The 26,428-nt window shown below is 52.3% G+C and overlaps 1 protein-coding gene across 4 annotated transcripts in view; it reads right to left on the reverse strand.

The window, feature by feature from the left end:
- Nucleotides 1–435: 435 nt before the first annotated feature.
- The window catches only part of ZFAT (zinc finger and AT-hook domain containing), a 194,199-nt gene continuing 168,206 nt past the window's right edge, over nucleotides 436–26,428 (reverse strand). For all 4 annotated transcript variants that reach the window (XM_081266609.1, XM_081266608.1, XM_081266606.1 and 1 more), the window contains 3 exons: nucleotides 24,914–25,040; nucleotides 24,308–24,438; nucleotides 436–1,228 (listed from right to left, as the gene is read on the reverse strand). In XM_081266609.1, the coding sequence (XP_081122735.1) occupies nucleotides 989–1,228; nucleotides 24,308–24,438; nucleotides 24,914–25,040 (498 nt within the window). In that variant the 3' untranslated portion in view covers nucleotides 436–988. The remainder of the gene's footprint in view (nucleotides 1,229–24,307; nucleotides 24,439–24,913; nucleotides 25,041–26,428) is intronic.

Genomic DNA, 26,428 nt, shown 5'->3' on the forward strand with positions numbered 1-26,428 from the left:
CTCAGCCTTGACCTCAGTAAGCCTGAGGTGGGTCGGGGAGATGTCAACAGACTCCAGAGTGGGCAGCACTCGCCTGGGTGGCAGACCTACCAGGAGCACAGACCAGGGATCTCAGTCACACAACACCGTGCCTACAGGTTTCTAATGGTCAATTTACAGCTCCTCCCAGACAGAGAGTGGAAAAGGGGCACTGCCACCTCTTGGCTGGCAGTCAATCAGATAGTGGCCACTTGGAAAAAGAAGATCACTGACCCCAGTCAGAGGACCCTGAAGCCCACCTACATGCTGAGGAGGAAAGAGCACCACCAGCTGCAGTGTAAGGACCTGGGATGTTTCAGGTGGGGCCAAGCGGAGATCTGGAGCTGAGCAGGGGACTGTGAACCCTCCCCACCTCCCAGCAAGGAGCCGGAGACCACAGGCAGGGAATGCTTTTATTCCACCCACCTCGCCGCCTCACAACGGCAGGCGAAGAGTAAAAGTGCATTTTTCCTAAAAGCAAAGGAATCTCAAGATGGTAAGCTGGGCCCTGTGAGGGGTGGTGGCTATTCCACGTGACCACGAGCGCCCACACGTGAGGACAGTAGGGCTCTGGAGAGCACCAGGACCATCCCACCCACCCGCCCAGTGGGGACTCAAGACCGTAAGGTCACTTGCTGTGTGGTGGCCGTCTCCCTTCCCCCAGACCGCACATCGGGGCCAGATGTGGACGGGCACCTAGATGGGGGCTGAGGACTGGGACGTGACTGGGAAAGATGCTGAAGGGGACAGAGTCCCTGCATCTTGAAGCAAGGGGCAACGAGGCAGGTGCACTGATGCACGTCCTTCCAGAGCAACGCTGCAGGGTCACGGGCACCTGTGCCAGGAAACGGGCTCCTGGGTTGCTGGTGATGCAGTCGCCCTGACCATCCCAAGGAGGACCAGGAGGGTCCTGTCTGGCCACTGACAGGAGTGCAGAAGGAGGGCCGCTCTGCGGTGTGATGCGGTGCCCCTAGAGCTCCTGGGCAGGTTGCTCCTCGGCTTGCTCCTCCATGGGGGGCATGGCCTCCTGCACGTAGACGATGAACTCCGAGGCCTCCCCGCCCTGGGTGTACACGGTCACTGTCTCGATGCCCTCCACGTCATCAGAGGACACCACCAGGTGGTGCTGCTCGGCCAGCTCCACAGAGGCTTGCTGGAGGGTCTCCTGGATCATGACCGTGTGGTTGGAGCTGGGCTCCTCGTCGGTGACCTGGGGAAGGCAAGAAAGTGGTCACGCATGTCGAGCAATAACTACAAAACAACTCTGGTGGACAAGCAGCTCGTACGGTCCAGTGCCTGACTAGGCTGCCCAGAGCCTCAACCACGCTGTGTGTGCTCTCGCCCCATGTTCTAAGACAGCAAGGTCTCCTGGCACCAGCAATGTGGGCAAGGCCTCTCCACTGTGGCAAATGGTGCAAGCCACCTCTGAGCACCATACACAGAGGACGAGCCAGGGACACTGAAGGCCCCTAGAGGACCGTGAGGCCTTCCATGGAGCACACCCCTCCTGTACTCAGGTGTTACATGACCATGTCTGCCTCTATGCAGTTTCTACAAACTGGGTGCTCCCTTCCCTTGTCCCAGGGGAGCTGATGTCCACCCAGCCCCCTGCAGTTTCCTGAATATTCTCCTATCTTCATCCCAACTGTTCACGCATGTCTGTGGCTTGGGCATTTCTGTTCCGTTGTTATAAAAGGTGACACTGAAGTTCCTAGGGGCCTAGTGACTCGTCTAAGGCCAAGTGATTGAGAAGTAGCAAGAGCTGGATGTTGGCCTGAGTGACCCAAGTCCAGAGATCATCCTCAGCTGGCACAGGGCAACAGTGACTAAAGGAACCACACACTAAAGATTGATAGGATTAAGTTATTGTCCTGCACGTCCAAGCAGGCTAAGTTTGTTGGTATAGCTCCCAACCACTCTCTGTTCAGAATGCTCATTCTGGTAGCTTAATCTATTAGCACAGTCTCAACACTGTTCTCTGTGGCAGAAATAATCTGCGTTCACAGTATCATTCCCCCAGAGATGGATTCTCCATTACCCCAGTGTTGTATCTAATGTGTCCTTCAGCTAAATTATTGGCAGCATAGCTTAGCAGAAACCAGAGCCCGTGAGACCATTCAGACGGTCACTCGGTCAGGCCCTGGGTCCTGAAGCTCTTTCTGTATCAAGGGCTCTAGAACCTAGGACAGAACCAGAGCCCTGCACATGGGGGAGGGGCTCCACGGACATGAAAAATAGCTCCATTGGAGACCCAGTCACTTTGGCTTCAATCCCCACAGTCCACTCACCTGGCAGTGCTGATGGAGACCCCTCGGGGTGGGAGGCCATCAGGGCTGACTCTGACCACCTTACCCCTGCTCCTTCCTACTCCCTACCAGTTTTGCCTTTCCTCCTCCTCCAGCTCCCTTCGCACATTTTTGTAAAATCTACTCTTAGCAGGTTAAGCATCTCTCTGCGTTTCCCTCCTAACATCCAAGTAAGTCCCAGAAGTTCTCCTTGCTCAGGAAGACCCCTTAAGGAAGACAGGTCCTCCATCACCCCCATGGTGCTACGTGAGGCCCTGTGTGGGCTGCATTACACCCCATCTCTGTGTCATTGCTCTGAAGACCTGCAGCTTCCTGGGAGCAGGGTCAGCCTTGGCTCCTCCAAGCCCAGAACATGCATGTGGTTCTGAGCCACACATGCAAGACTTGGGACAGCTCCAGAAGTACCCAAGGCAGAACCTGAGGTGAGGAGAAAGTCACCCAGAGCAGCCTCATACTACAGGCCCAGCAGCTTCCTGTCCTTATCTCATGCCCTGTTGGGTCCCCACTGATGTGACTGTGGGGAGAGTGACATGTCTTTCATGGGGGAAACACCCATCAGCACCAGAGTCCCAGGGCTAACTCCTGATTCCACAGAGGGAGCCCAGCCTCAGGGAACAATCTGCCCAGGCCACACGACTGGAAGCTGAATCCAGATGTTATGACTTTTGATCCACAGAACCTCCGCTGCACCAGGTGAGTTCTCAGCAGACCACAAAGGACACCTGGCCCTGGGGTAGGTGCTAAGCAGGATTTCCCTTGAATGTTTAAACAAGGAAAGTACCTGATGCAGGACAGTGTGAGAACAGCTCTGAGGCTCAGCTTCCTTGCTGCTTACAGTGGCCCAAACAATGTGCGAAACGATAACAAGGGCAAGTGGTGTGCCAGATGCTGGGCGAAGCAGCACACACACCTCAGCCCCGGGTCTTCAAGGCACCCCAGAGGTCTCAGTGCCCCTGTCTTGGAGGCAGTGGGGCTCAGGCAGGAAGAGAAGCTGCCCCAGGGGCTGCCACTCTGGTGTGCCCATGCTCCCATGCCCCAGGTGCAGGCTGTGCTGCTGTTCCCCGTTTCTCCACGCCTCTGATGAACACAAGACCCCAGCTCACTGCCGACAGAGCAGGACTGAGCCAAGGGGAGGTGGCATGTTAGGGGACACACACCTTCTTCATGATTCTCACTATCCTCCTGTTCAATAAAGACGCTGAGGGACTCCTCCATCTACGTGCCCAGGCCTCAGACCTGATGCTCACGGGAACGCCTGAAGGTCTGGCCAAGACAGGAGGATGACCCCTCGGAAGGCAGAGCCCACTGGGCTGGGCAGCACCCTGACAATGGCCAGGAGAAATGTGTGAGGAGGGCATCCTGTCCTACAGAAGACCACAGGGAAAGGGGCGGCCCTTAGAGAAGCCTGCCTGGGTGGCTTCTTCCTGGGGTAGACCTCACCTCGGTGCACAGAACCTACATCACTGGAACCCACCCCTGAATACAAGTCCATGTGCTTGAGACACTGCATTGACCACAACCCGTGCTGGGACATCAAAACAGTGCAGACAGAGCCAAGGACGTTGAAATATGACAGGCAGAAATTAACTCAGAGAAGGAAAAGCTGCAGCCCATGGAGGCCGTGCTGAGGGAAGGGCAGGGGCTCTTGTAGCTGGCTACCCAGACAGCACTCAGAACCTGCTGTGGCACAGGGTAAACACACCCGCATCACACCTTTCCCCCATAGCTCTCAAAACACTGTGCAACGACTCCTGGGTCCAGTGCCCTTGCTGGCCAGGTCCTCATCAGCTCGATACCTGAACGGTGCTCTTGACTCATACTCATGAGGCACCAGAATTGCCAGGCTCCAGGCAGGCCAAGTCAAACCGAGCACGCTGCTAGGTTGGGTTATTTTTTAGCACTGGGGAAAACCCAGGGCCTCCAGCCTGCAGGCACTCTACCACTGAGCCACATTCCCAGCCTTTTATTTCATTTTATTTTGAGTCAGGGCTTTGCAAAGCTGCCCAAACCAGTCTTGAACTTGGGATCCTGCTGCCTCACTTTCCCAATAGCTGGGAGCATAGGCATGCACCACCACATCCAACTTAGCACATCATTTAAACTTGGCTCTAGGCACATAAAAAATGATGAATAAAGAAAGAAGGGGGAAACCCTCTCTTGGCCCTAAAATGAAAAGAAAATGGAAAGACACATAGTAAGATGGCATCAGTTTAACCCCTATTTGGTTTGGAACCTTCAAATGAAACTGCCATCATGTGCCTCTGTTTAGATACTGTCCATGCTCCCAGGGTCCTGCCTTAAGCCCACAGCCTACCAGGCACTGATAGATGATGAACACCTTCGCTTCAGGGACCCCAGGTGGAGGGTCTGCTTAGGACAGTGATTGTACTTTGTGCTTTCAGGGGAAGAAAGTTCATCGTCATCTCTACCACTGTCGCTGCCACCACCAGGAGGCTGTTTTGCTTCAGGCATCCTTCATGTTTCAAATCCGTTTTCAAATAAGTTGACCAGGTTCCCATTTATTAGACTGTGTCTTGGGGAATAACCCTTTTTCAGATGTCATTAATGTCCATGGAAGGGAAGGCTCCTGGGGCTGCGGCCCAGGAAATGAACAGAGAAGCCACGATTTATCCTCCTCTCGTTGGCACTCCTACTGCTCAGGATTAGTTCTAAGGACTTTCAAGAGTTGGTCCCAGAGGCAGCCCTCTGAGATCTGGGGGAGGCAGAAAGGACTCAACACCAGTAAGAGGACACAGCCATCGTCAAGACCATCAACAAAGAACACAGCAAGCATCTCTCACGGGTGGGCTCAAGGAGACAAACTCCCAGGAGGAGGACAGCTGGAAGGGCAGCAAGCGTGTGAGGGTAGGGTATTTACATGGGTATGTGTATGTACTTGCACATACATGCATGGATGTTCATGCAGCTGTGCAGAATGTGTGCATGCAATGCCCGTGTGTGTGTACATGCACTTCCATGTGCATGCATATGTACAGCTGCGGGAGTAGTGTGTGCACTCTGGGTTCACATGTAAATATGAATACATGCATGAACATGGAGGTGTGTGTACACAGCTGTGTGCATGTCTGTGCGCACACGTGTGTGGGTGGGGTCTGGGCGTAGCTTTGTGTGCATCCCCGTGCTTGTGGCTGTACAGCTGTGTGCAGCTCTAGATTTCAACATGGGCCTGCTGCAGAAGAAATCGCTCCTGGTTTACACCTTTTCCACTCTCCCCATCTGTTATGGTTTGGATATGAGGTGGCCTCCAAAAGCTCATATATGAGACAATGCAAGCAGGTTTAGAGGAGAAATGATTGGGCTCTGAGAGCCTTACCCTGACCAGTGAATTAATTCCCTGATGGGATTAACTGAGTGGTAGCTGAAGGCAGACAGGGTGTGGCTGGAGGAGGTGGGCATTGGGGACGTGCCTTTGGGGGTATGTTCTGTATATGGTGAGTGGAGTCTCTCTCCCTGCTTCATGACCATCATATGAGCTGCTTCCTTCCACCACATTCTTCCACCACGATGTTCAGCCTCACCTTGAGCCCTGAGGAACAGAGCTGGCTGTCTGTGGACTGAGACCTCTAAAACCATGAGCTCTCAAGTAAACTTTCCTCCTTTACAGTTGTTCTGGTTGGGTCTTTTAGTCACAGCAATGAAAAACCTGATGAATGTTTTTGGATCCTTTATCTCACTTAATTCCAGACAGCTCTGTGAGAAAGGTAGGGCAGGAGGATTCCCACCACAAAGGTGAAAGGAAGGGAGGGGCTCAGAGTTTACAGGATCTCTCAGCTGGTTACTGATGATTCTAGAATCTGAAACCATGCACAGAGCCTCTAATATCCAGTCTTACTAGGTAGTTCTTTATACTATGCCTCCTGCAACCCTCAGAATGGGGTCCCAGGTCTCTTGCTACACAGGTGAGGACCTTCCTGCCTGCACCCCCACACATTCAACTTTGATTCTGGAACATACTCTCTTGCCTCTGAATTTCCTCCTTTGCTCCTCCACCAGCATGAAGCCCCAACCACACCCTTTCCCTCAAGATTCTATCTAACCCTGGAAACTGAGGCATGTATCCCCCTTCCGAAAGCCTCTGCAGGCTCCCTGAGCCAATGTTCCCATAGAGCCCTGTGTTGACACCTGCCATATGTTGACCCCCTGGGATCACAAACATGGTTTTGTTATGTTGGTATGGGAATTGAACCCAGGGACTATTAGCCACTGAGCCACATACCCAGCCCTTATAAATATTTTATTTAGAGACAGACACTGAATTGTTTAGGGGCTCTCTAAATTGCTGAGGCTGGCTTTGAACTTGCAAACCCCTTGCCTGAGCCTCCTAAGTTGCTGGGATTATAGGCATGCCATCACGCCTGGCACAGCAATGGTTTTACTCATCTCTGAGAAGGTATAGCCTGTGTCTTTCTGACCCTGCCTTGCTTGAGCCTGGCCAACCCTGGCCAGGGGCAACCAGTGGATTCCTCCTCCTTGAGTAAGTCAAGGAATAAGGAACACAGAATGTGCTTAACCTGCTCCCGTAACCTACAAGTAAGGTCCAGCCGACTGGAGGAGAGAAGGGGTAAGTCACCACCATGAGCGACTCTGCTGCATGCCCAAAGGAGTGACAGGAGGCACTTCAGAGTCACTGCAACGGGCTCACCTGAGCAGCTCCGACTTCCTGGCTCCCCGCAGGCTCCTTGGCCACCTTTCCAATGAAGCTGGCAGATGGGCAGACTAGCAGAGGTAAGCAGGGTCAGAAGTGACCAGGAAACCAGAAGATGGAGGGAAACTTGTGGGGAGCATCAGCACTTGATTTGCAAGGCAGAGAGTGGCGTCTGTGTCTTGATACCTCTGAGTGGAGAGCCAGTCACTGGGCAAGTTGCTGTGACCAGCCACCCAGTCTGCCTTGGAAAGTCTTGTTTCTCATGGGCTGAACCACCACTATGCCTGAGTTGACCTCTGGGCCCTCTTCTGTCCCAGTGAGAATCTAGTACCTGTCAGGTGCTCCACTGGAAGATGGAGACAGAACCTAGGCTCTGCCCCCACAGCAGGAAACGGATGGGGACTCATCCTGGACTGCCAGGGTGGGGTGCATGGTGGTCAGAAATGGTTTCCTGAAGATGATGATCCAGATCCTGAACACTGCAGGGTTCACAGGAGTCAGAGGACAAGAGGAGGCACAGAGAGAGCAGAAGGAGAGCAGGGGGGAGCAGCAGCCTATTGGAAACCTGACAGCCAGTGTAATGACACTCAGCCCAACCAGAGCACAGGATATGAGCCAGCAAGAGATGGATAAAGAGGAAAAAGACTAGAGAGGGCCCCAGAAGTCATGTCTTGGAGGACCTACATGGATTTCAATGTGACTCTAAAATTAATGGGTGCCTCTCCTTTAGACAGGAGAGAAATGATCAGACCTCCAGTCAATCCCTTTTGTCGGGAGGGCAGACACAAAGTTGTGGAGGCTGGAAAGTCTTGGAGATCGGAGGCAGGGGCAGGCCGGCATCCACCCAAGGAGGATGGGGCCCAAACAGCCAGTGGGCACAGGGTGCAAGAGGCCAGAGTGGTGTCCCTCGTGGTCACACACCACTCATTCTTACCCTGCTCCAGGCAGGCTCTTATGCCTAGCCCTCCCGGACCTACCCCTGTCCCTGGAGTCTGACTGCCACCCCCGTCACTGCCTCTGCTCAGCCTCTGGCAGCACCTGGCTCTCTGGCTCTTTCCTCACTTGCTCCCTCTGCACAGTTCTCTCCTCCCTCCTACTACTGCCCAGCAGTGTCCTCTGGTCCTCGCTGCTGCATCCCCCTCCTCTCTGGACCTTGAGCAGTGCCGCCATGTTCAGCCAGGACCACTGCTCTGTCTACATTCCCTCCTACAGCTTCTCAGCCAGACTCACTTCAAATATTGGCTTTAGGCTCATGACTGCCAGATCCATCTCTAGCAGACCTCTCCTTGTAACCCAAACACACAGAGCTTGATCCCTGCTGGGTACATATTCCGGGATGTCAAATGGCGACTTCCAAGTTAACAGCCAAAATCCAACTACTCCCTCCAATTCTGATGCTCCTCTTGACCTTGACCTCCTCTGGGCAAGGGGCATCACCACCAGCCCATTTTCCCAAACCAAGGGCTTTGACGCACCCACACCCTCTTCTCTTCCACACACTCCGTGTCCACAGCACCGGCAGGAGCAGCTACCCTCACTATGAAGATGCAGTTGGCACTCCCAGGCCCCTCCTCTGCAGGCACACCTGGGTACGCCACAGCCATCTCAAAGGGTCTGACCATAGGGCTCTTAGGCAACCTCTCATATCCATGTAGCAGTACTAGGGTGGGCACCTCGGCTCACCTCTCAAGGCCACTAACACAGGGTGGGAGGTGCTGTGTCTGACTGAGGCGCACATGCAAGAGGTACCGGCATGTGAGGTGGCACCAAGATCAAGGTGAGCAAATGGTGAGTACGCTGGTGTAAATGTCAGCTTGGACTTTCTCATTTCACCTCTAAACTTTCTTGAATTATCTCACACATAAACTTTTGGGGGGCACTTCACATCTAAACCATAACACCGTGAGATTGTAACATCACACCTGAGGCCAACCTTAAAGAGGCCTTAAGACCCATCACACAGCACTAAAAGACAGTGGCCTAGCTTTAAAAACAGTCACTGGATACACAAGCCATCCAGGCTAGAGAAGATGCACAGTCAAAAAGATGCCCGTGTCTTCCAATATATGGCACAATGTCATTTGAGGGGACAGCTAGACATACTGACTGTCCTGGGGGCGAGGACTGACAACAGGGGATATAGAACACATTCCTTGTCTCAGAACTGATGTGACAAGCTAGTCCATACCAGGGGGTGCTAGTGCAATCCAACCAGCTGTTCCAAGAGCACCATGCTGGGACTCCCCTCCTCTGCTGGCTTCACTCTTGACCCCTCCCTGCCTGCCTACATCCAGAAAGCAGGAACGGCTACCCCTCAGGAGTCTGGAGAAAACACCCTGCCTTCCCGGCTCCCTCAGGGCTGCTCCCACTGGCAGCCTGGAGAGGAGACGCACACTTGCCGCTGGCCTCCCTCTCCATCTCGCTGTCCTCTGTGTCACACTCCTCTCCCTGCACTGTGCGGAAAGCCTGTGGTCTCAGAGGCACAACCCTCCACCCGCTGCAGAGATGTTAGGGAAGCTGTGGGGGTGGATGGCAATGCACAACCAAGAACTGTTCTCTCAAACCACTTCTAAATGTCCCTCCAGTCACGAGGAATAAACAACAGCCCTGTTTATGATCCCCTCAACCTGGATCCTAACTCTGAATTGCACATAAGCAGAGATTTCACAGGCGCACACCTGCTGTGCACGCTGAGGGAAGGCTGCAGTGGTTCTGCTTAGGAAAGCCCCCAGCGTCCGCATGCTGCTCACATGTCTGGACCCCCCACTCCACCTCCGCTCAGCCTGGCTGGAAGCTGGTGCTTCCCTCACAGACTCTATGCTCAGGTGACCACAAACTTAGCAGCTGAAAACAACCCAGTTTTATCATCTTACTGCTCTGGAGTTCAGAAGTCTGAAACCACCACATCACAGGGCTGCATTCCTCCTTGGCCTCTCCAGCTTCTAGAGGCCACCTGCTCACCTTGGCTTGTGGCTCCTTCTACCTCCAAAGCCAGCAGTGGCTGGGGAATCCCTGGATGCAGTCCTCTGGTTCTGACTCTTCTGCCTTCTTCTGCCCCACATAAAGGGGCAATGAGGTTGAGTCCTCCACAGGATGCAGGTCAATCTGCCCATCTTAAATTCAGCCATTCAGCAACTTTTATTCCTTCTTTCATGCAGAACCTACCATGCACAGGTTCTGGGGTTGGGGACTTGGGCATCTCCGGGGGCCACTGTTCTGCCAACCTCCGTCTCTTAGGCAGTCATGGCTGAGTAGTAACAGATTCTTACTGGTGTGCTGTAAGGGACTGCATTTGCTTCTCCTTGCCATTATAGTTAGGAACTGGCATGCCTTCCATTTGGCACGCACGTATCGTATCTATGAATTTCATCCTGAGATGGTAATAGATGTCACATAACATTCGCCATTCAGTAAGAGGACCAGCTCTGTGGGGTGGAGACCCTGTGAGCAGGTCAAGCTGCCCGTCTCCTAAGATGACCTATCCTGCTGTGCCCAGCTCTGCCTGGAACTAGAAAGCCAGGCTGGGCTCCAGCCCATCCTTCTCTCCAGAGCCGAGCTCTTGTCACTGGCTGAGCTGGGCCTCGCTGCTTAGTGTTCCCCGACGCCAAGATCAAAGGAAAGGGTACAGTGAAGTACTCCTTACTGAAGGTACCAACATCTTCTGAGGTCCCCTTTACCTCAGACGTTCCCAACTCCATGACATGGTGAGAGTCAGAGGGCTGTAGACAAAGAGCCCACGAGAGCCAAGCACAAGAACAAGCAAAGAACCCCAAAGCTGATTCTTCTAGGTGACACCATGGGGGACATTCAGGCTCCAGGGCAGGAGCTTACCCTCCCTAGCAATTAGGGCTTCTCCCTCTGCTTAGATGACAGCCATGCCACAGTCCCCTGCATTCTGAGAGGGTGGAAGGCAGAGCCACTTTATGAGGGTCGCAAGCACACACATTTGCTTTCACAGCCCTGGGCTCAGAGCAGTCTCGCACGTGTCAGAAAGAAAGAAATGGCAAATGTGATCCCAAATTATGTGCAGAGATAGCATAAATGAATGTGGTTTGTTAAAAAAAAAAAACAAATTCCTAACTCTAGAAAATGTATGTACATATAAGACAAAAACAGGGATGTTATCTGCAAGAAACTAGTGAAAATATCGGGATATTCACAGGCAGGATGAAACCATTCCAGATGTCAAGGAAGAAGGAAAGCCTTCTAAAAAGGAGAGGATGGGAGGGAGCGAGGAGGCTCGGACTCCCCTCCCAGCCAGACTGCACTCCTGGAGGGGAGGCACGCAGCCTGCCCTGCCACCCGCTTTTTTCTTGGTTGTAAGGAGACAGTAGGCTTTTCTGGAAATACACGACATGCACGGTCCTAAGCCCAAGCTGTAATGGCTGCTCGCTGACAGTCATCTCCCTGCATCTCTCCAGGTCCAAGGTGCTGGGCCTCCTGGGCGCTGGGCGGCTACAACCCATCTGTTGAGCACTAGGGCATGTAGCTCTGCTGCACAGAGGGGACCACTGTGGCATGATATGTCCAGCAGCACCTGGCCCAAGCCAAACAGGAAGGGCCAGCTCTCTATGTGGTGAGAGGGTCCTGCAAATAGGGAGAGGCGCCACAGGCGGGCTTCCCCCTGGCCTCTGCACTAGGGGAAGAGGACACAGAGGTTTCAACCCCACTGCACAGCCAAAAGGACTCACCGGCCGGAACACCTTGTGCTTCTCTGACTCAGGAGGTTGGGTTGAAACAATCACCTGGAAAGAAAAAAAACTTTCTCCTGCAACAGGGCTCTAATTCTCTGAGAGTGAGAACAAGGAGAGGTGGAGGGGTCAGTGCCGGGCACAGGACTCCTGATGACTGCTGGATGCCAACCCTTCTGGAAAGAATCTGCGAGGGCCCAACTCCTCACTGAGCAGAGCTCCCTGTGAGCTTGCACTACTGTGTGCTTAGCACATGCCCCTGCACAGTAGGCACTCATCAGATGCTGACTGGGATTCTAGTATCCTAGTGTGTCCCTCAGGACTGTTTTAAAGCCCCACTGAAACAGATGGAGGTGTAGCCACAGTGAGGAGGGAGGCGGCGGCAGCTGACTGGAGAGTGTCTGCTGCTATTTAGACAGGCTTACCGTGCATGGCTCTTTACTTTGCTGACCTTTAAGCACACAGACTCTGCATTTTCATTTCTCTTGGTGCCAGACGCTGCACGCAGGGCTCCGTATCATTGCCAGGCACTCACATGGGGGCCGCTTCTCCCTGATCTCCACCCAGCCTGGAGATCCCCTCAGGGTCAGGCCTGCTCTTCTCCTCCCACCAATGCCCTTGCTGCCGTGTGGGCCATCCTGCTGCATCCCCTCAGGGAGAGGCACCCACATGCCCACCCAAGTAACCATCCCTGCAGGCCCCAGCTTTCCTCTCTGCCCACGCCGTGTCAGCCTGATGCAGGTGCAGGTCAAGAGGCAGGATGCGATTGCCTCTGCCCCGCCTGCCACCCTGAGGTGCCCTCTCCATGCCAGCTGGGGAAGCCGGGGTGTCCTTTCTGGGCCGACTTCCCCCAGTCCAGCAGTCTGCTTCCTCTAGCAGTTTTTCTCCCTGTCCTCAGACATGAGGACCTCAAGCCCCCGCAAGACCCCAGAAGAGGCCTGCTGGACAGTGGAGTGGAAGAAGAGAGTGAAGCAGGCGAGAGCCAGGCTGGGCTCCTCCCTGTGCCGCCAGAGCCCCGCCTACCCGAGGCAGGAATCCAAACCCAGGGCAACAGGGCCACAGGGTTGTCTGAAATATGTTTTCATAATGAAACACCATCCACCTAAATCGCCTGGCACACTTAACAAACTTAATGAAGATATCAGTAGCAAACAGATCCGTGGACAAAGAGACCGTCAACCCCTTCTTACTTTGAGCCCCATGCAGCTCTGATCCTGCCCCACAGTGGCTGGCGCAGGAGTCTAAAGTCCCATGCTGTCACCCACAGGGTGCCACTCCCATTCACCCGATGATGGGGCCCACCTCTCCTCACTCACTGTGGCTTCCTCTCAGATATGAAGACCCACCACACGCGACTCTCTCTGGGCCTGTGCCCAGATCTGCACGTGCTTCTTGTTCAAGCTCCAGCCCAGCTCTCCTTTAGCATCAGCCGTTCCAATTGGCCTCTGCCTTCCTCAGCTCAGGCTGCTGTAACAAAGCTCCTTGAACGGGTGGCTCACACACAGCACAGGTCCATTTCTCACAGTGCTAGAGACTGAAAGGCTGAGGTCAGGGTGCCAGCATGGTGGGGCTTGGGGAGGCCCCCTTCTAGGGTGTGGACAGCTGACTGCCTTGTATTCTCACTGGTGGAAGAAGTGTGAGCTAGCGCTTTGGCCTTCTCTTCTAAGGGAAGTGATTTTACCCATGGGGGCTCCATCCTCATGACCTAATCACCTTCCAAAGTCTTGGCCTCCCAGCACCGCCCAGCACATTGGGGGCCGGATTTTAACACATGAATTCTGTGGGCCACAAGCATCCAGTCCAATGGCCTCCCTGGGACCTTGCCTGAGGTCAGATTGCCCCAACAACTAGATGTTGTAAGGGGGCAGATAGCTTTGAGCCGCGGCCTGGTTAACTTCGTGTAACTGTCCTCCTGAAGCAATGAGCTCCCCTAAAGAGAGGTGATGTCCTTCCCAGCTGGGCTCCTGGTGCCCAGCAGAGAGCCCGGACAGTGCCTGCTGCTTGCTGGATGGGAACCCCCAAGGGGAGAGAGCAGGGCTGAATTCCACAGCCCAGTCACGGCCTAGGGAATCATGCTGTGTCTGCAACCACAGGAGCTGAGAGTTTATGGGTGGCTTAGCGTGTGGGGGCTCAGGGCCACCTGCTTTGTTTGCATCACCCACACAAGAAACCCACGGGGCAGGCTCTATTATTTAACATTTTACTGAGAAGGAAACAGAAGTTCAAAGAGCAGTACTTTGTCCAAGGTCAAGTGTTGTCAAGTGAGATCTGGGCTCAACCCAGGCAGTCTTGCTGTACTGCTGGCTATACCAAGGGCTTCTCTACCCTGAGACACAACCTTGGGAGATACCCCCAGCCAGCCTGGAGATCCCAAGGCTTCTCAACCTCAGCCCCACTAGCTGCTTTCCTCCACCTGACCTCTAGTCTGAAGTTCTGAACTCTAAGCAGCCTCTACGGTGTGCCAGCAGTGATCCAAATGCTGCCGGAGACCCTGGAGACAGAGGGCACCAGGTCTCCAGCCACTTGCAAGGAGTTTCAGCTGATGGGGAGAAAAGCCAGACAGCCAAACTAAGATGCCCAAGAGCTGGGATGGGGTGTGCCTGCCCTCCCCCATCTCCACCAGTGCCCAGAGTGGGAGAAGAGCTTCAGCCCTCAGGGGAGGAGGATCCCCTTCTGACAGTCCACACTGACCACAGGTGCACTTCTTTTTTTGTGGTGACTGCCTGTATGTGGAAGCAGCTTCTCCCAGATCTTCCACTCTCGTGGTTAGCACAGGTGAGGTGGGTCTTCCCCCAGAGGATGGCCACTCCATATCCTCTTCTCCCACAGGCTCCGGTAATATCAGAGAGTGACCTTAGGACCCCTCAGTCCCGAATCTCTGCTCCTGGGGAAGCAGGAAGCCCGCGAATGGCTGCAGGCTTTTCACTGAGCAGAACCCCACATGGTGGGGTGCTACAGGCGATTGCGGACGTGCTGGTGTTGAGACCCTGGGCACTCTCTGCTTACCAATGTCAACCCGTGTTAGTGGCTTGGAATAGTTCAAGTCCTTCGCATTTCTCACTGTGCTGAAGTCTGCCACCAGGAGGGAAAGTTCTGTCTTTGGGCTCAGGGATTTGATTAGGCTCAGGTGGGCAGGCCTCCTTTTAGGGCCCACTGTGTGGCCTACAACGACCCATTGGTGGTGACAGCTCATCATACTCACGGGTCCTGGAGAACAACACTCCTACAGTCCTGAGAGGCTGAAGAGGCTTAGAGATCTTGCTAGACTGGCCATGTGCAGTCAGGGCAGAGAACACATACCTGAAGGCTCAGTTAGACAGGGGAGGGAAGGCAGTCCAGGGGCTGGTGTGTGATGAGCAAGGGGAGGAAAGGGAGATGAGAGGCAGGTGCCCAGGGGGACTGCAGGCCTGTGAGGCTCTAGTCTACTTTGTGGGCCCTTCTCAGGTCACTGGAGGGCTCTGAGTGAAGGACGCCATGAGAGCTGAAACTGAAAAGGCTGAGCTGTCCTCCTTAGGTAAGCTAGACCTCAGAGCCGCAGGAACAACGCAGTGTGGCCAGAGAAGAGTGGACTAGCCAGGCAGGAGACCGACAGTGGACATGTGCTTGATGTGCACAGGATGCTGGGAGAGTGCAGAGTATGGCAGGGGAGGCCTGGGGTGGGGCCAGAGACTACATTTTGGCTTGGATAAAAGTGGCAGCCATAGAGACAGAGGGACTATTTGAGGCAACACAGGAGGTGAAGGCCAGAGAACATGTTGAAGGTCAGATGTGGAGACGGAGAAGTGAGGAGGTCTAGCTTGAGCACCCAAGTATTTACAAGTGGGTAACACATATGGGGAGGAGGGGAGGGGAGAAAGTGGAGCATTCTAGCTTAGGGAAATTCCTCTGGCCAGGGTGGCAATTACTGTCCCCTGGGAATGTAGAGAAGAGCAAGGGCCAGCTTGGAGCTGCACTGTCCAAGGGCAAAGCCAAGGAAGGCCTGCATTGCCTCTCACCCTGACTGGCTGACAGCTCTGGCCTGCAACGGCTAGGGCCAGTGCAGCCTTGGGCCCAAAGCTGAAACAGGCTATGCGATCTCAGCCAGCCAGGTGAACGTGCAGGTAGCAGCGTCAGGGAGGAGGGGAAGGGATCACACAGAAGGCTGAGGATGCAGGTCAGGACCAGGCACCACGCAAACAGTAGTAAACTTAGCAATATTAAAACGCAAAAGAAGTGGGATTCTGCAGATAGTCACTGCCTACTGGAGACCAATCATAGAAAATGGGGCTTGGGAAAAGGAAGAGAAGGGAGAAGCGAGTTCAACAGGCTAGCATCCTCGGCCAGCTGAAGGTAGGTGACGTGGGAAAGGGGCTCAACAGAACAGAGAAAGGCCCTGATGCCCAGTTTTTTCAGACCATTTCTCATATGGCCACGGACATATCATAGGACTAATCGAAGATTTCACAAAATGATGCAATTTTTCAGTAACTACCATGGCATTAGAGGGCTCAGTAAGTAACAAAAGAACTTTGAAAACAGAATTAGGCACATCAAGTCATCAGAAATAATGCCAGAAACAGAAATCTCTGAAAGAGTCTGAAAGACAATGAAAAAGAAAAGTTTCAAACAGCTAAGGGGAACCAAGAAAGGCCTACAAAGGACAAGGGTGGTGTTAAGTACAAGAGTAAGCCATCACTCTTGTGATAAACGCATTTTCTGTCTCTGCATCTACAGGGCTGAAGGTGACCACGCAGCAGCTGCAGAATACACATTCTGTAGAGAATGGGAAGGATGATCAGACTTTAAGAGGCTACCTGTATGTGTAATTAGAAGCTGGATATAATTAAAGCTGGCAGAGCCCCAGGATCAAATGAATTGTACTGTGAAGTTCTCTAGGCAGGAGCAGAAGCTCATCAACCAACCAAAACTTGCAGCTGAAAAGTGGTTCTCATAGTACAGCTGCGAGGGGGAAACAGTCCTCAGTGAGACTTTGGCACTGTGCAAAGATCCAAAGAGCTGGGGATCAAACAACAAAAGTTAAACTTGGATGGTAGACATCTGCTCAGAGTCCAGGTCGCATGCCTGCACATCCAGCATCAGATCACCTGGGCGAAGGAAGCTTTGCCCTCAGTCCCTGTGATATACAATGGCTCTGATTATCCAAAGGGCATCTGGGATCCCCTTGCATCAATCTTCCAAAGGTGCTTAATCCACCTTTAAGTGATAGTGAATGAGCAGAAACTGCACTGCGGGTATGTATGTATGTGAATATGCACATGTGCACTATGCATGCTTGTGTATATGCATGTGTGTGCACTTGTGCACGTGTATATATGCACACCTGTGTATATGCATGTATGTGTGTATTCACATGTGAATGTATGTGTGCGTGTATAATGTGTATGTGTGGGTGCAGGTGTGTGCATGTGTGTGTGAGCACATTTTTTCTTTATCTTCTAGGAAAAATCCTTAGAGGAACCATAACAATGACCAAAAACAGTAGGAGGAAAGTAGAGTAAATGGCACAATTGAGGGTACTGGGCATCCACCTGCTGTTAGGACAAGCTGTGGCCGCACAGGCAACAGGATGCCACATAGCAGGGCAGGCTCTGAAGGGGAAAGGAAACAGGAGGGGGAGACAAGCTAGGGACACCTCCCCTTTTATCTCCACTATGTGGAGCGCCTAGAAGTCAGGAGAGGTTGTCTACAGTATGCCTCAAAAAAGTGCCTCTGTGGGACCAAAAAAGGTGAAATTCCATTTCCTCATCAGATAGTGGAGCGTAAACAGATAATGGAAAAAGGAAGGACTTCACCCAGTCCTATTGAGCAAGATAAGAGGAGAGGTTTCACCCAGGTCCCCCTTTAAGGCAATTCAGATGGACACTATCTCCTGGACGAGGATCTTTCGAGAGTTCTTCAGCCAGGCCTTTTGCTACATATTTACAATCAGATTAATACAACAGAGTGGTTGTTTCAAAAAGTGATAGTGAAAGTAGACTTTGAAGCCTCATAAACCCCTTTCCATATTCCTCTGTTATTGTGCTACAATCATGAAATGCTCAACACTGCCCCCAGGGAGGGCCCCAGGTCTGGGCTCCCCTTGCAGATACCTCCTGGGGTCCCAGGCTTCTCTCAGGCCAGAAGCTTCACTTGAGAAGTCCCTCTGAGTGCAGCGTCTCCCCAGCAGCTGCCCTGGTCCAGATGCACTGTGAGAAAGGGGCTCAGGGACCCGAAGGCTTGGGCCTGGAATTCTAACAGGGCAGACTAGATACACAGGTCTTTGCCAACAGCCAACTGGTTTAGGAGAAACCTAAAAAAACAACAAGCTGCAAATAACAGTGACCCAGTGCTGACGGGTAACCAACACAGGTTTCCTAGTAAGCACCAGAATGGCATTTTGGACTAAGCTCTGCACACTGAGCCGGGGGTGCCTGCTCCCCGCCTCAGCCTCAGCCTCCAGGGCCAACCCACAGCCACCACCTGAGGATGACAAGAGTAGCAGCAGCTGGGAGAAGGCGGGTTGATGTGGGCAGAGCTGGGATTCCTGACGACTTGTTTTTTTTTTTTTCCTGCTGCTATAAAAGATGCCATAGCCTGCCTAAGTTCCAGAAAAGAGTTACATTTGGCTCAAGCTCCAGAGACTGGGAAGTCTATGATCAGGGCCCAACTGGTGAAGGTCTCCTTACTGCACCATGACATGCAGAAAGGCATGCAAGCACATTAGATGAGAGAGGGAGAGAGAGATTCTGAGATAACCAACCTACTCTTAAAAGCCTGACTTCCTTTAGGAGGGCGGTGACCCCATAACTGAGTCCCCTCTCCAAGGCCCCATCCCACAATATTGTTACAATGGCAATTAGATACCAACATGAGTTTTCTGGCCTTGATTTGTTTATTTGTTTATTTATTTTTAAATCAACAGCTTGGTACATGGGAAGCACGCTGGGATGGTGAAGGAGGCCAGGCTGAGGGGTGCCTGAGGCCAGAGACAGACTTCATTACTCCTTCCTGCTGCTCTCTACCACAAGGCACCAGCAGACAGCTTGAAACACTTAGCATAGGAAGGAAAGCACTAAACGGAAGAGTGGCAATGCCGGGGGCACTGTGGAGAGCTGGGAATGGATGGCAGTAGGCGTGACGCCTCTGCACACACGAGCCAGGGCAGGCGGCTCTAGGGCTGCAGGCGAGTGGCCCTGCGTGGACAGAGATTGGGTATGAGGTATTTACTCCTGTGGAAGGCAATTAGGACGCCAAGCGCTGGTTGCTTACAACAGGATGCAGGTGCTCCACCGAGGACCCTGGGGTCGCTATGACTGTGACAGCAGCTCCTGAACTGACTCTCAGCTACCGATATAACCCAAGATTCCTGGGCCCTGAACCAAGGTGTCAACTGTGATAGCAGTATGGAGCTGCCAACACATGTGCGCATCCCTGCAGTTCCCAAACACCATGAAATCTGTGGACCAAGATCGCCTCCGTGACACCTGAGAATTCACCCAAGTGAGTGATAACCCCTGGACAAACTAACAGCCTTCCCCTGACAAACAGAGCCCTGCACTCTTTGAGTGTCAACCTGACTGGCCACAAGGTGTCCAGGTATTTGACCACATGTTACTCTAGATGTGACTCTGAGAGTGCTTTTGGGGAGACTAACTGGCGGACCGAGCTGAAGCAGAGGGCGGATCTCATCAGTCTCAGACTCCAAGAGAGTAAAGAGGCTGACGTGCTGCCCTGGCTGTGACACTGGTTTGGGTGTCCCTCGAAGGCCTATAACTGAAGGCCTGGTCAACAGTTGGCAGTACAGAGAAGTGGTGGCACTTACAGGTGGTCCCAGGGTCACTGAGGGAGATTCCTAGACATGATCTCACCAGAGGCCAACCGTGGGTCTGCCCAATCTTAGACTCTGAACCTCTGAAATCATAAGTGAAAAGCTCGCTTTGCTCCGTGGTGAGGAGGATCCACTACAGGGTACCTCGTCACAGTGGTGGAGAGCCCCAAATCAGAAGGGATTCCTTCTGCTGAGCCGACTTCGAGCTGGGCATTGTATTCTCTGATTTTGGTCTCAAGCTAAAACATGCCAGCCTCCAAACCAAAACCACAACAGGCTCTTGGACCTCAGCTTGCTGATGCTGTCTTGGGATGTGTCAGCCTCCGCCATCCCAGGAGCCATTGGCTTATTCGCGCACACCCTGTGGGTGCTGAGTCTCTGGATCATTCTCGTTAAAAGAATATGCTTTCTCACAGTCTCAGCAGAGGAGCAATAGTGACCGACTGCTGGAAGGGAGCTTGGCAAAGCACAGGCCACTGGACAGCGTCAGCTGGGCTGAGCTACATGAGGTGAGGCCCCACACACAGGGGAAGGTCCTGGGCAGAGCGCGTGTGACATCTGGACTGAAAGGTCATCTCGCTGAAGTTACCTGGTTTTGTAAAAGCTACACAATGAACAGCAAACCATCTGTACCATTTCACTTGCAATACAGAGACCTTCTCCCAGAGAGACCGTCCCTCACCCTCCGGGGTCAACACCCACAAAGCACCCAGTGTCCCCCATAATAGGAAAAATTCTATAAGAAGAAACAACAACACAGATTTTTAAGAATAAAAAGCTCCTGGATTATCATAACTGTAGCCAGGCAAATCCTCTTGACCTTGGCAGAAGGAAGCTGTGCTGTGAAAAGATAGTCCTGTTCCTCACAATAACACCCTGAGACGGGAAGGCAGGCAGGCTGGCCCTGCTGATGACGTGCGCTGCAGAGGCACAATTGCACTTGGCCACATCCCCTGGCGGATCCCCTGCCCTCTGTGGTGATAGGCTCTTCGGGGCCTACACTGTCCTTCCTTCCTCTGCACCCTTCACCTCCGACGCACCAGAAAAATGCACCACATATTACGCGTACTGGACTTCACGTTCCTCAGCGGCCACATGAGCGCTGTGACCGCCGCGTTCATCCTACTGTTCACTGAAACGTCCCCAGTGCTGAGGCAGCATTGCCGACACACGAGGAAAGGGAAGTGGTGGGTCCACAGGACACAACTTCTGCGTCCAGTGAGGACTCAGATGGTCCAACCATGGGCTTCATCTCGTCCATGTCTCTTCAAGAAGTAAGAGGAAGCAGAAACAAAAGATTCCCCTTAGCCCCCATTGCCCCACACTCAGCCTCCCCACAGGCCTGCCCTTATTTTCTTCCCTGGCAATGGCCAGGGTTCTTCCTTCTGAGTGCTGCTAAGCCCTAATCTCAAATACGTGACGTTAGTCACTTTGAATTACCAGTGGTGAATGGTGACATTAATATTACTGGACAGTGACACATCCTCATCAATGTTTATAGCAGGTCAATTCACAATAGGTAAGCTATGGAGCCAGCCTAGGTGCCCTTCAACAGATGAATGGTAATGAAAATGTGGTAAAAATATACGACGGAATATTACTCTGCCATAAAGAAGAATGAAATTATGGCATTTGCTGGTAAATGAATGGAGATGGAGAATATCATGGTAAGCAAAATTAAGCTAGTCCCTAAAAACCAGAGGCTGAATGTCCTCTCTGATATGTGGATGCAACACACAGTAAAGGGTAAGGGGTGGTAGGGTTGGATTAGACAAAGGGGAATGAAGGGAAGGGAGGGAGATGGGAATAAGACAGTGAAATGGATGGGACATAACTTTGCTCTGCTCACATATGAATGTGAGACCAGTGTGACTCCACGTCACGTACGACCACAAGAATGGGATCCAAGTTGGAGCGGGTTGCACTCTATGTATGTATAGTGTGTCTAAATACACCGACTACCCTGTATATCTAAAAACAACAAATGAAAAAGTAGATCATGGGGAAAATAAAATTAAGAACAGTATACATAGTGCTTTGTGCATATGAGAAGGAAATCTGGACACTTTTGAACATAAAGAATCAACAGTTCATTTTTGGCCTAACAGAAGATGCATATAAAGCAGGGAATTTTAGAAAGCTCTTTCAATCTGCTCCACAACAGTGCATCCAAACCTCTGTTCAGGTTTCAATACTGCACCACGTGTTTTAGGATGAGGTGTCTGTTTTGCTGTTTTTTCTTTTTTTTTAGTACCAGGGACTGAGCTCAGGGGCCCTCAACCACTGAGCCACATCCCCAGCCCCTATTTTGTATTTTATTTAGAGTTGCTTAGTGCCTCGCTTTTGCTGAGGCTGGTTTGAACTCTGGATCCTCCTGTCTCAGCCCTGAGAGGTGCTGGGACCACAGATGTGCAACACGGGGCTTGGTGGAAGTTTTGCTTTGTTCTGTCCAGTACTGACGTACAGGATACAACTGGAGAATCAAAACATGAAACCCACAGCATAGTCAAGTCTACTTAACGAACATTTATTGAGCAGCTACTCTGTGAGGTCTTGGAGGGAGCAAGAGGATGTCCCCAACACAAGGCCATGCTCTCCAAGGGGCAGAGAGAGGAGGGCACCGTTCTGCCTAGCACGTACAGGAGGAGAGTGGCTCAGGACACTCATTAGGCAGATATGACTTCCCAACTAAGAAAGTCCTAAATCAGAGTTCAACTGAAGAAAAAAACTGAGACCAACTCATCTATCCTTCAATTTATATGATGGAACAAATGAATTCAGGGGAATTCTTTCACCTGGGAGAGGCGACAGCCTTTCAAACGCCTCTGCTAGAGGCATGGGTGTTCAATGTCCACCTGCCCATCAGTCCATCCATCCACCTTCCCACCTGCTGTGCACCAACAGCCACTGTGAGCCGGGCTGGGCCCGGCGGACACGAGCTCCTGCAAACACATTGCCATAGGCACCTCCTCCCCACAGCTCCCCAGTGTCACACTGCCCCGTGCTCACGGAAGAGACGGCTCTCCAGGGCGGCTGCTTTCTCCTCCTGCACACACCTTTTCCTTGTTTACACTGGTTGTAGCGGATGCTTGCTGAGCTATCTGTCTAATGCCTGGAAGCACATCTACGCTGTATCCTACACGGCGACCTCGTGTGTCACGGCACCGTTGCGGGTGCTCAATAAATCATTCCCCTGAGTAGCAGCAAATCAATCCTGTTCTTAGAAAGAAGACACAAATCACTATCAGCAGCACCTTCCCACATTCTCAAAAGCATCTGGCCTGTCAGAAACACCCAAAGTCCTCCTGACACTCTGGATGGGAGGACCAATTAGACCTTCCTGAAACACCAAGTCTAGCTCAGCAGTCTACATGCCAAGATGTAAACGCCAAGCTCCAGAAGAGACAAGACAATCTGAGACTGCAACCCGGTACCTGCCAATGAAAGCTGAAAATCCAGAGCCTGGAAGGACACGGTCTGCTTTCAGCTAGTGCAGAACATCAGGTCACAGCAGGCTGAAGCACTCAGCTGCCTACTGTCCAACTTCCCTCCAGGACCTTCTTGAGGGAAATACCGCCCTGGAGGAGGTATGCAGGACACATAATCCAAACATTGCTCTGGAGAACTAAGTCTGCTCTATGGACCAAGAAGTTTAGAGTTGAGCCAGAATGTTCTGATTGTCCGGAGGGTTACTTGGCGTGAATGTCATGCTTTGAGCCATGCCCTGGGCACACTTAGGGAAGTCATGAAGACCATACTGGGAGGCTCACTGGGGACTCACCAAAGGCAGGTCGCCAGGACACAGCCTTGGGTACACATGAGAGCCACAGTAACAATTATCCCTACCTGTCAGGGCCAAGTTTGCCCCTTTCCTCTGTTGACTGTTTCATGTTTCCTTGTTTTCAGTTGTAAAATTCACAACCAAATTTACAGTCAAGTTTGGATAGCTCAGGTAGCCCACACCTCTTGCAGGTGCCCCCCATGACCCTTCATAGAAGAGCCCCTGTCCCTCACCTCCATCCCACCCTCCCTTTCCTGCCTCTCCCCACTTGCTGGTTTGCCTTGACCTCCCTTTTTGGCCTGCTGGTTCATTCATGAGTTTGTCCTGTTCCCTGCCAGTGAGTAACCACCAAGGTGGCACTGCTTCCACCGGAAGCCCAGCAACCAGAATACCACCTCAAACAGGCACCTGGTAAACACTTCCCAGTGACTCCAAGGAAGCACCATGAGCTGCACAAAACTCCATGCTCTGCACTTCCAACTCCACCATGAACTTGAACTTTGACTCTAAATTGCCGACGGGAAGTCCAGCTCAGCACACGAGGCGCTGAGCCAATCGGTGTGACCTTTCTTCGGAAGCTGATGGCTCTTCTCCTAGCCTGTGTGGATCTGAACAGATGATGCTTACTATTTAAAAAGGGCAGTCTGTGGGGAAATCTGCCGGGCCTCTGTGGCTGTCCCCACACTTCCCACTGGCCCACTGTCTGCTGAGGCCTCAAGCAAAGAAGGCTTTGTTTTTCACGACAGATGCAGCCACACGTCCACATCATGCTCCTTTTCATTCTGAAATGCTTTGAAATGAAACAAATGAAGCGTTCCTAGAGTGTTCTGAAATATACTGTGCCTCTCCCCCGAGCCCTGCCCCTAGAGAGACCTACTGAAGATGCAACCCTGTGATCATCAAAGTAGCAGAAGATGCGCCAGCTTAGACCAGTTCTGTCCCAAGCTACCCCCAGGCAAGTTAATGCCCAGGCCACATAAGAAGACAGAGGACGTGCAGTGACACAGGGAGCAGGGGTTTCCCAGAGGGGACCCTTACCTGCTTCACCACGGTCACTGTCCCAGGTGCCATGGCAACCACGGAGGCAACGGCGGTGGCGTCGTGCGTCTCACTGCCCAGCTCGATGATCTGCTGCAGGATGTTTACGGCCGTGGGGTCGAGCCGGTCACCTTAGGAGGAAGAAGCACACAGAAGACCATCAGGGCCTATGAAGGGCACCTACGGCAAAACTGGACCCTCCCCTCTGGGTGCTTCACAGGGCCTCTTCCAAAGGATGCACGGGTTCTCCATAATTGCTTGTTTTGACAAGAGAAATATTTGTATAGTACTTTATAGCTTACTAAGCATTCTCTCTAGAAACCTTTCAAAACCTCAGCAACTATGAAGAGACAGCATTGTGCTTCTATCCCCATTTCACAGACCTGTCACTGAGTCGCCAAAAAAAGAAAAAAAACAGTCTCGAGAGTTTGCCTCTGCCACTGGGGCTCTATCTGCAACCTTTCCAGGGCCAGAGGCCTTGCGCCAGACTACCCCTGCACTCTCAAGGCCAGGCCATGGTTTTCGAGGCGGGTCCACGGACGAACACCATTCACTCACAGTTCACTCATCCAGGCCCACTCTGGGTGTCCACAGACTTGCCCTCACCATTCTCAGAGGTGTATCTCAGGTCCTGGAGTGCAGCCACAGCTGCCTGCGTCCCCTGAACATCTTCTTCGGCCTCTGTGATGTGGAGATACTGGGTGGAGGGCTCCTCAGATGTTTCTGTTGCTGGCTAAAATAAAGACAAAACCTAAGTGGTCTTCTAACAGGCTGACCAACCCTCAGGGGCTATAAGACAATGTACTGAGACAAAGCAACACTGGCAACATCTCATTTACCTAGCTTTCCTGAGAAATCAGTTGCTCCAATAAATAATCCCAAAGAGAAACCTTCTCTTTGCAAGTACCAAGATTTTAAAACCAGCTCTGGTGGAAGCTTCTTGTTCCTCGTTCTTGCAGGAGGAAGAGCAGAGAATGCTGCTCACAGTCAGAGAACAGCATGCTTATTATTCTTGCACATGCACTATCAGTGGCTTCCCCATCTCCTCCCCTTGCTACCAATGCCACGACGAATCTGCCCCTTACACGGGACCTCAGGCCATGGGGCTAAGAGAGGCAACTGAGCAGCCAACAGTAGGGAGGAGGAGAAGAAAGGGGGGGATGGGTAAGTACACGACATGCAGAGCCTGGGTGCCAGCGTGTGGGAAATCCAGTGCATCCCAGCTGTTCACGCCATTCCGTTAGCTATGTGAAGGTACGATAAACAAAACTCACTACAAGACAGCCATCTGTCTAGATCAGCACTTATGATGGGGAAGGACGTTCACAGGTACAGAGAGGGACAGCAGGGAAGAAGTGGGGAGAATTTTCACAGAGCTGGATAAAAGCAATGGTCTCCTTCAGGTCGGGCTGGGCATGGGAGCAGAGCTATGAGACAGGAGGCAGGACTGTCACCAAGGAAGGAGAAAAAGGAAGACCTCCAAGGAGGCTTAGAGGAGCCACAGTCATGCTCTATAAGCACTCGCTGGGAGCTGACGGAGGCCGGCAGGCCAGGCACCTGTCCTTTCACAGCCAGCTGGCCAGCTCCATTCAGGTTTTTCCAGGCTGACCCAAGAGACTCCCAATAAATACCTGATGAATGCAGAAATCAACAAAAAGAAAGGCATTTCCCGCAGGAGCCACTGAGCCATGTCTTAGCTAACACTGGACCCAGGCCTGCCTGAGCCTGCCAAAGAATGGCACACACATGGAATGCCACCTCATTCTGGGGACTGCATATTAGTACAGAGTTCTTTGTTTTTGTTTTTCAAGAGAAAAATATAATTTTAAAGAAAGAAAAGACATTTTAGAAATTTATTTATAAAAATTTGACCTTCTAAAAAACTAGGATTTTTTCCAAATACAGTTCACTTGAATAATTTCAAGACAGAATCCTGTATCTGCCTTTGTAAGGCATTTCTGAGAGCCAGAGAGCCCAAACTCCTAGAATAGGCAACATGTTAGTCCCTGGCGACCACAGGGCCCAGCTTATTGGCTGCTCGACTGTCTCACTTGTGAGGTCAAGGATAGGGCTTTGTGTCAACTGCTTTTGCTCTGCTTAAGGTGGAAACTGCTGGAAGGG

The sequence above is a fragment of the Spermophilus citellus genome, assembly GCF_964194105.1.
Source record: "Spermophilus citellus genome assembly, chromosome: 14".
NCBI classification, from domain to species: Eukaryota; Metazoa; Chordata; class Mammalia; order Rodentia; family Sciuridae; genus Spermophilus; species Spermophilus citellus.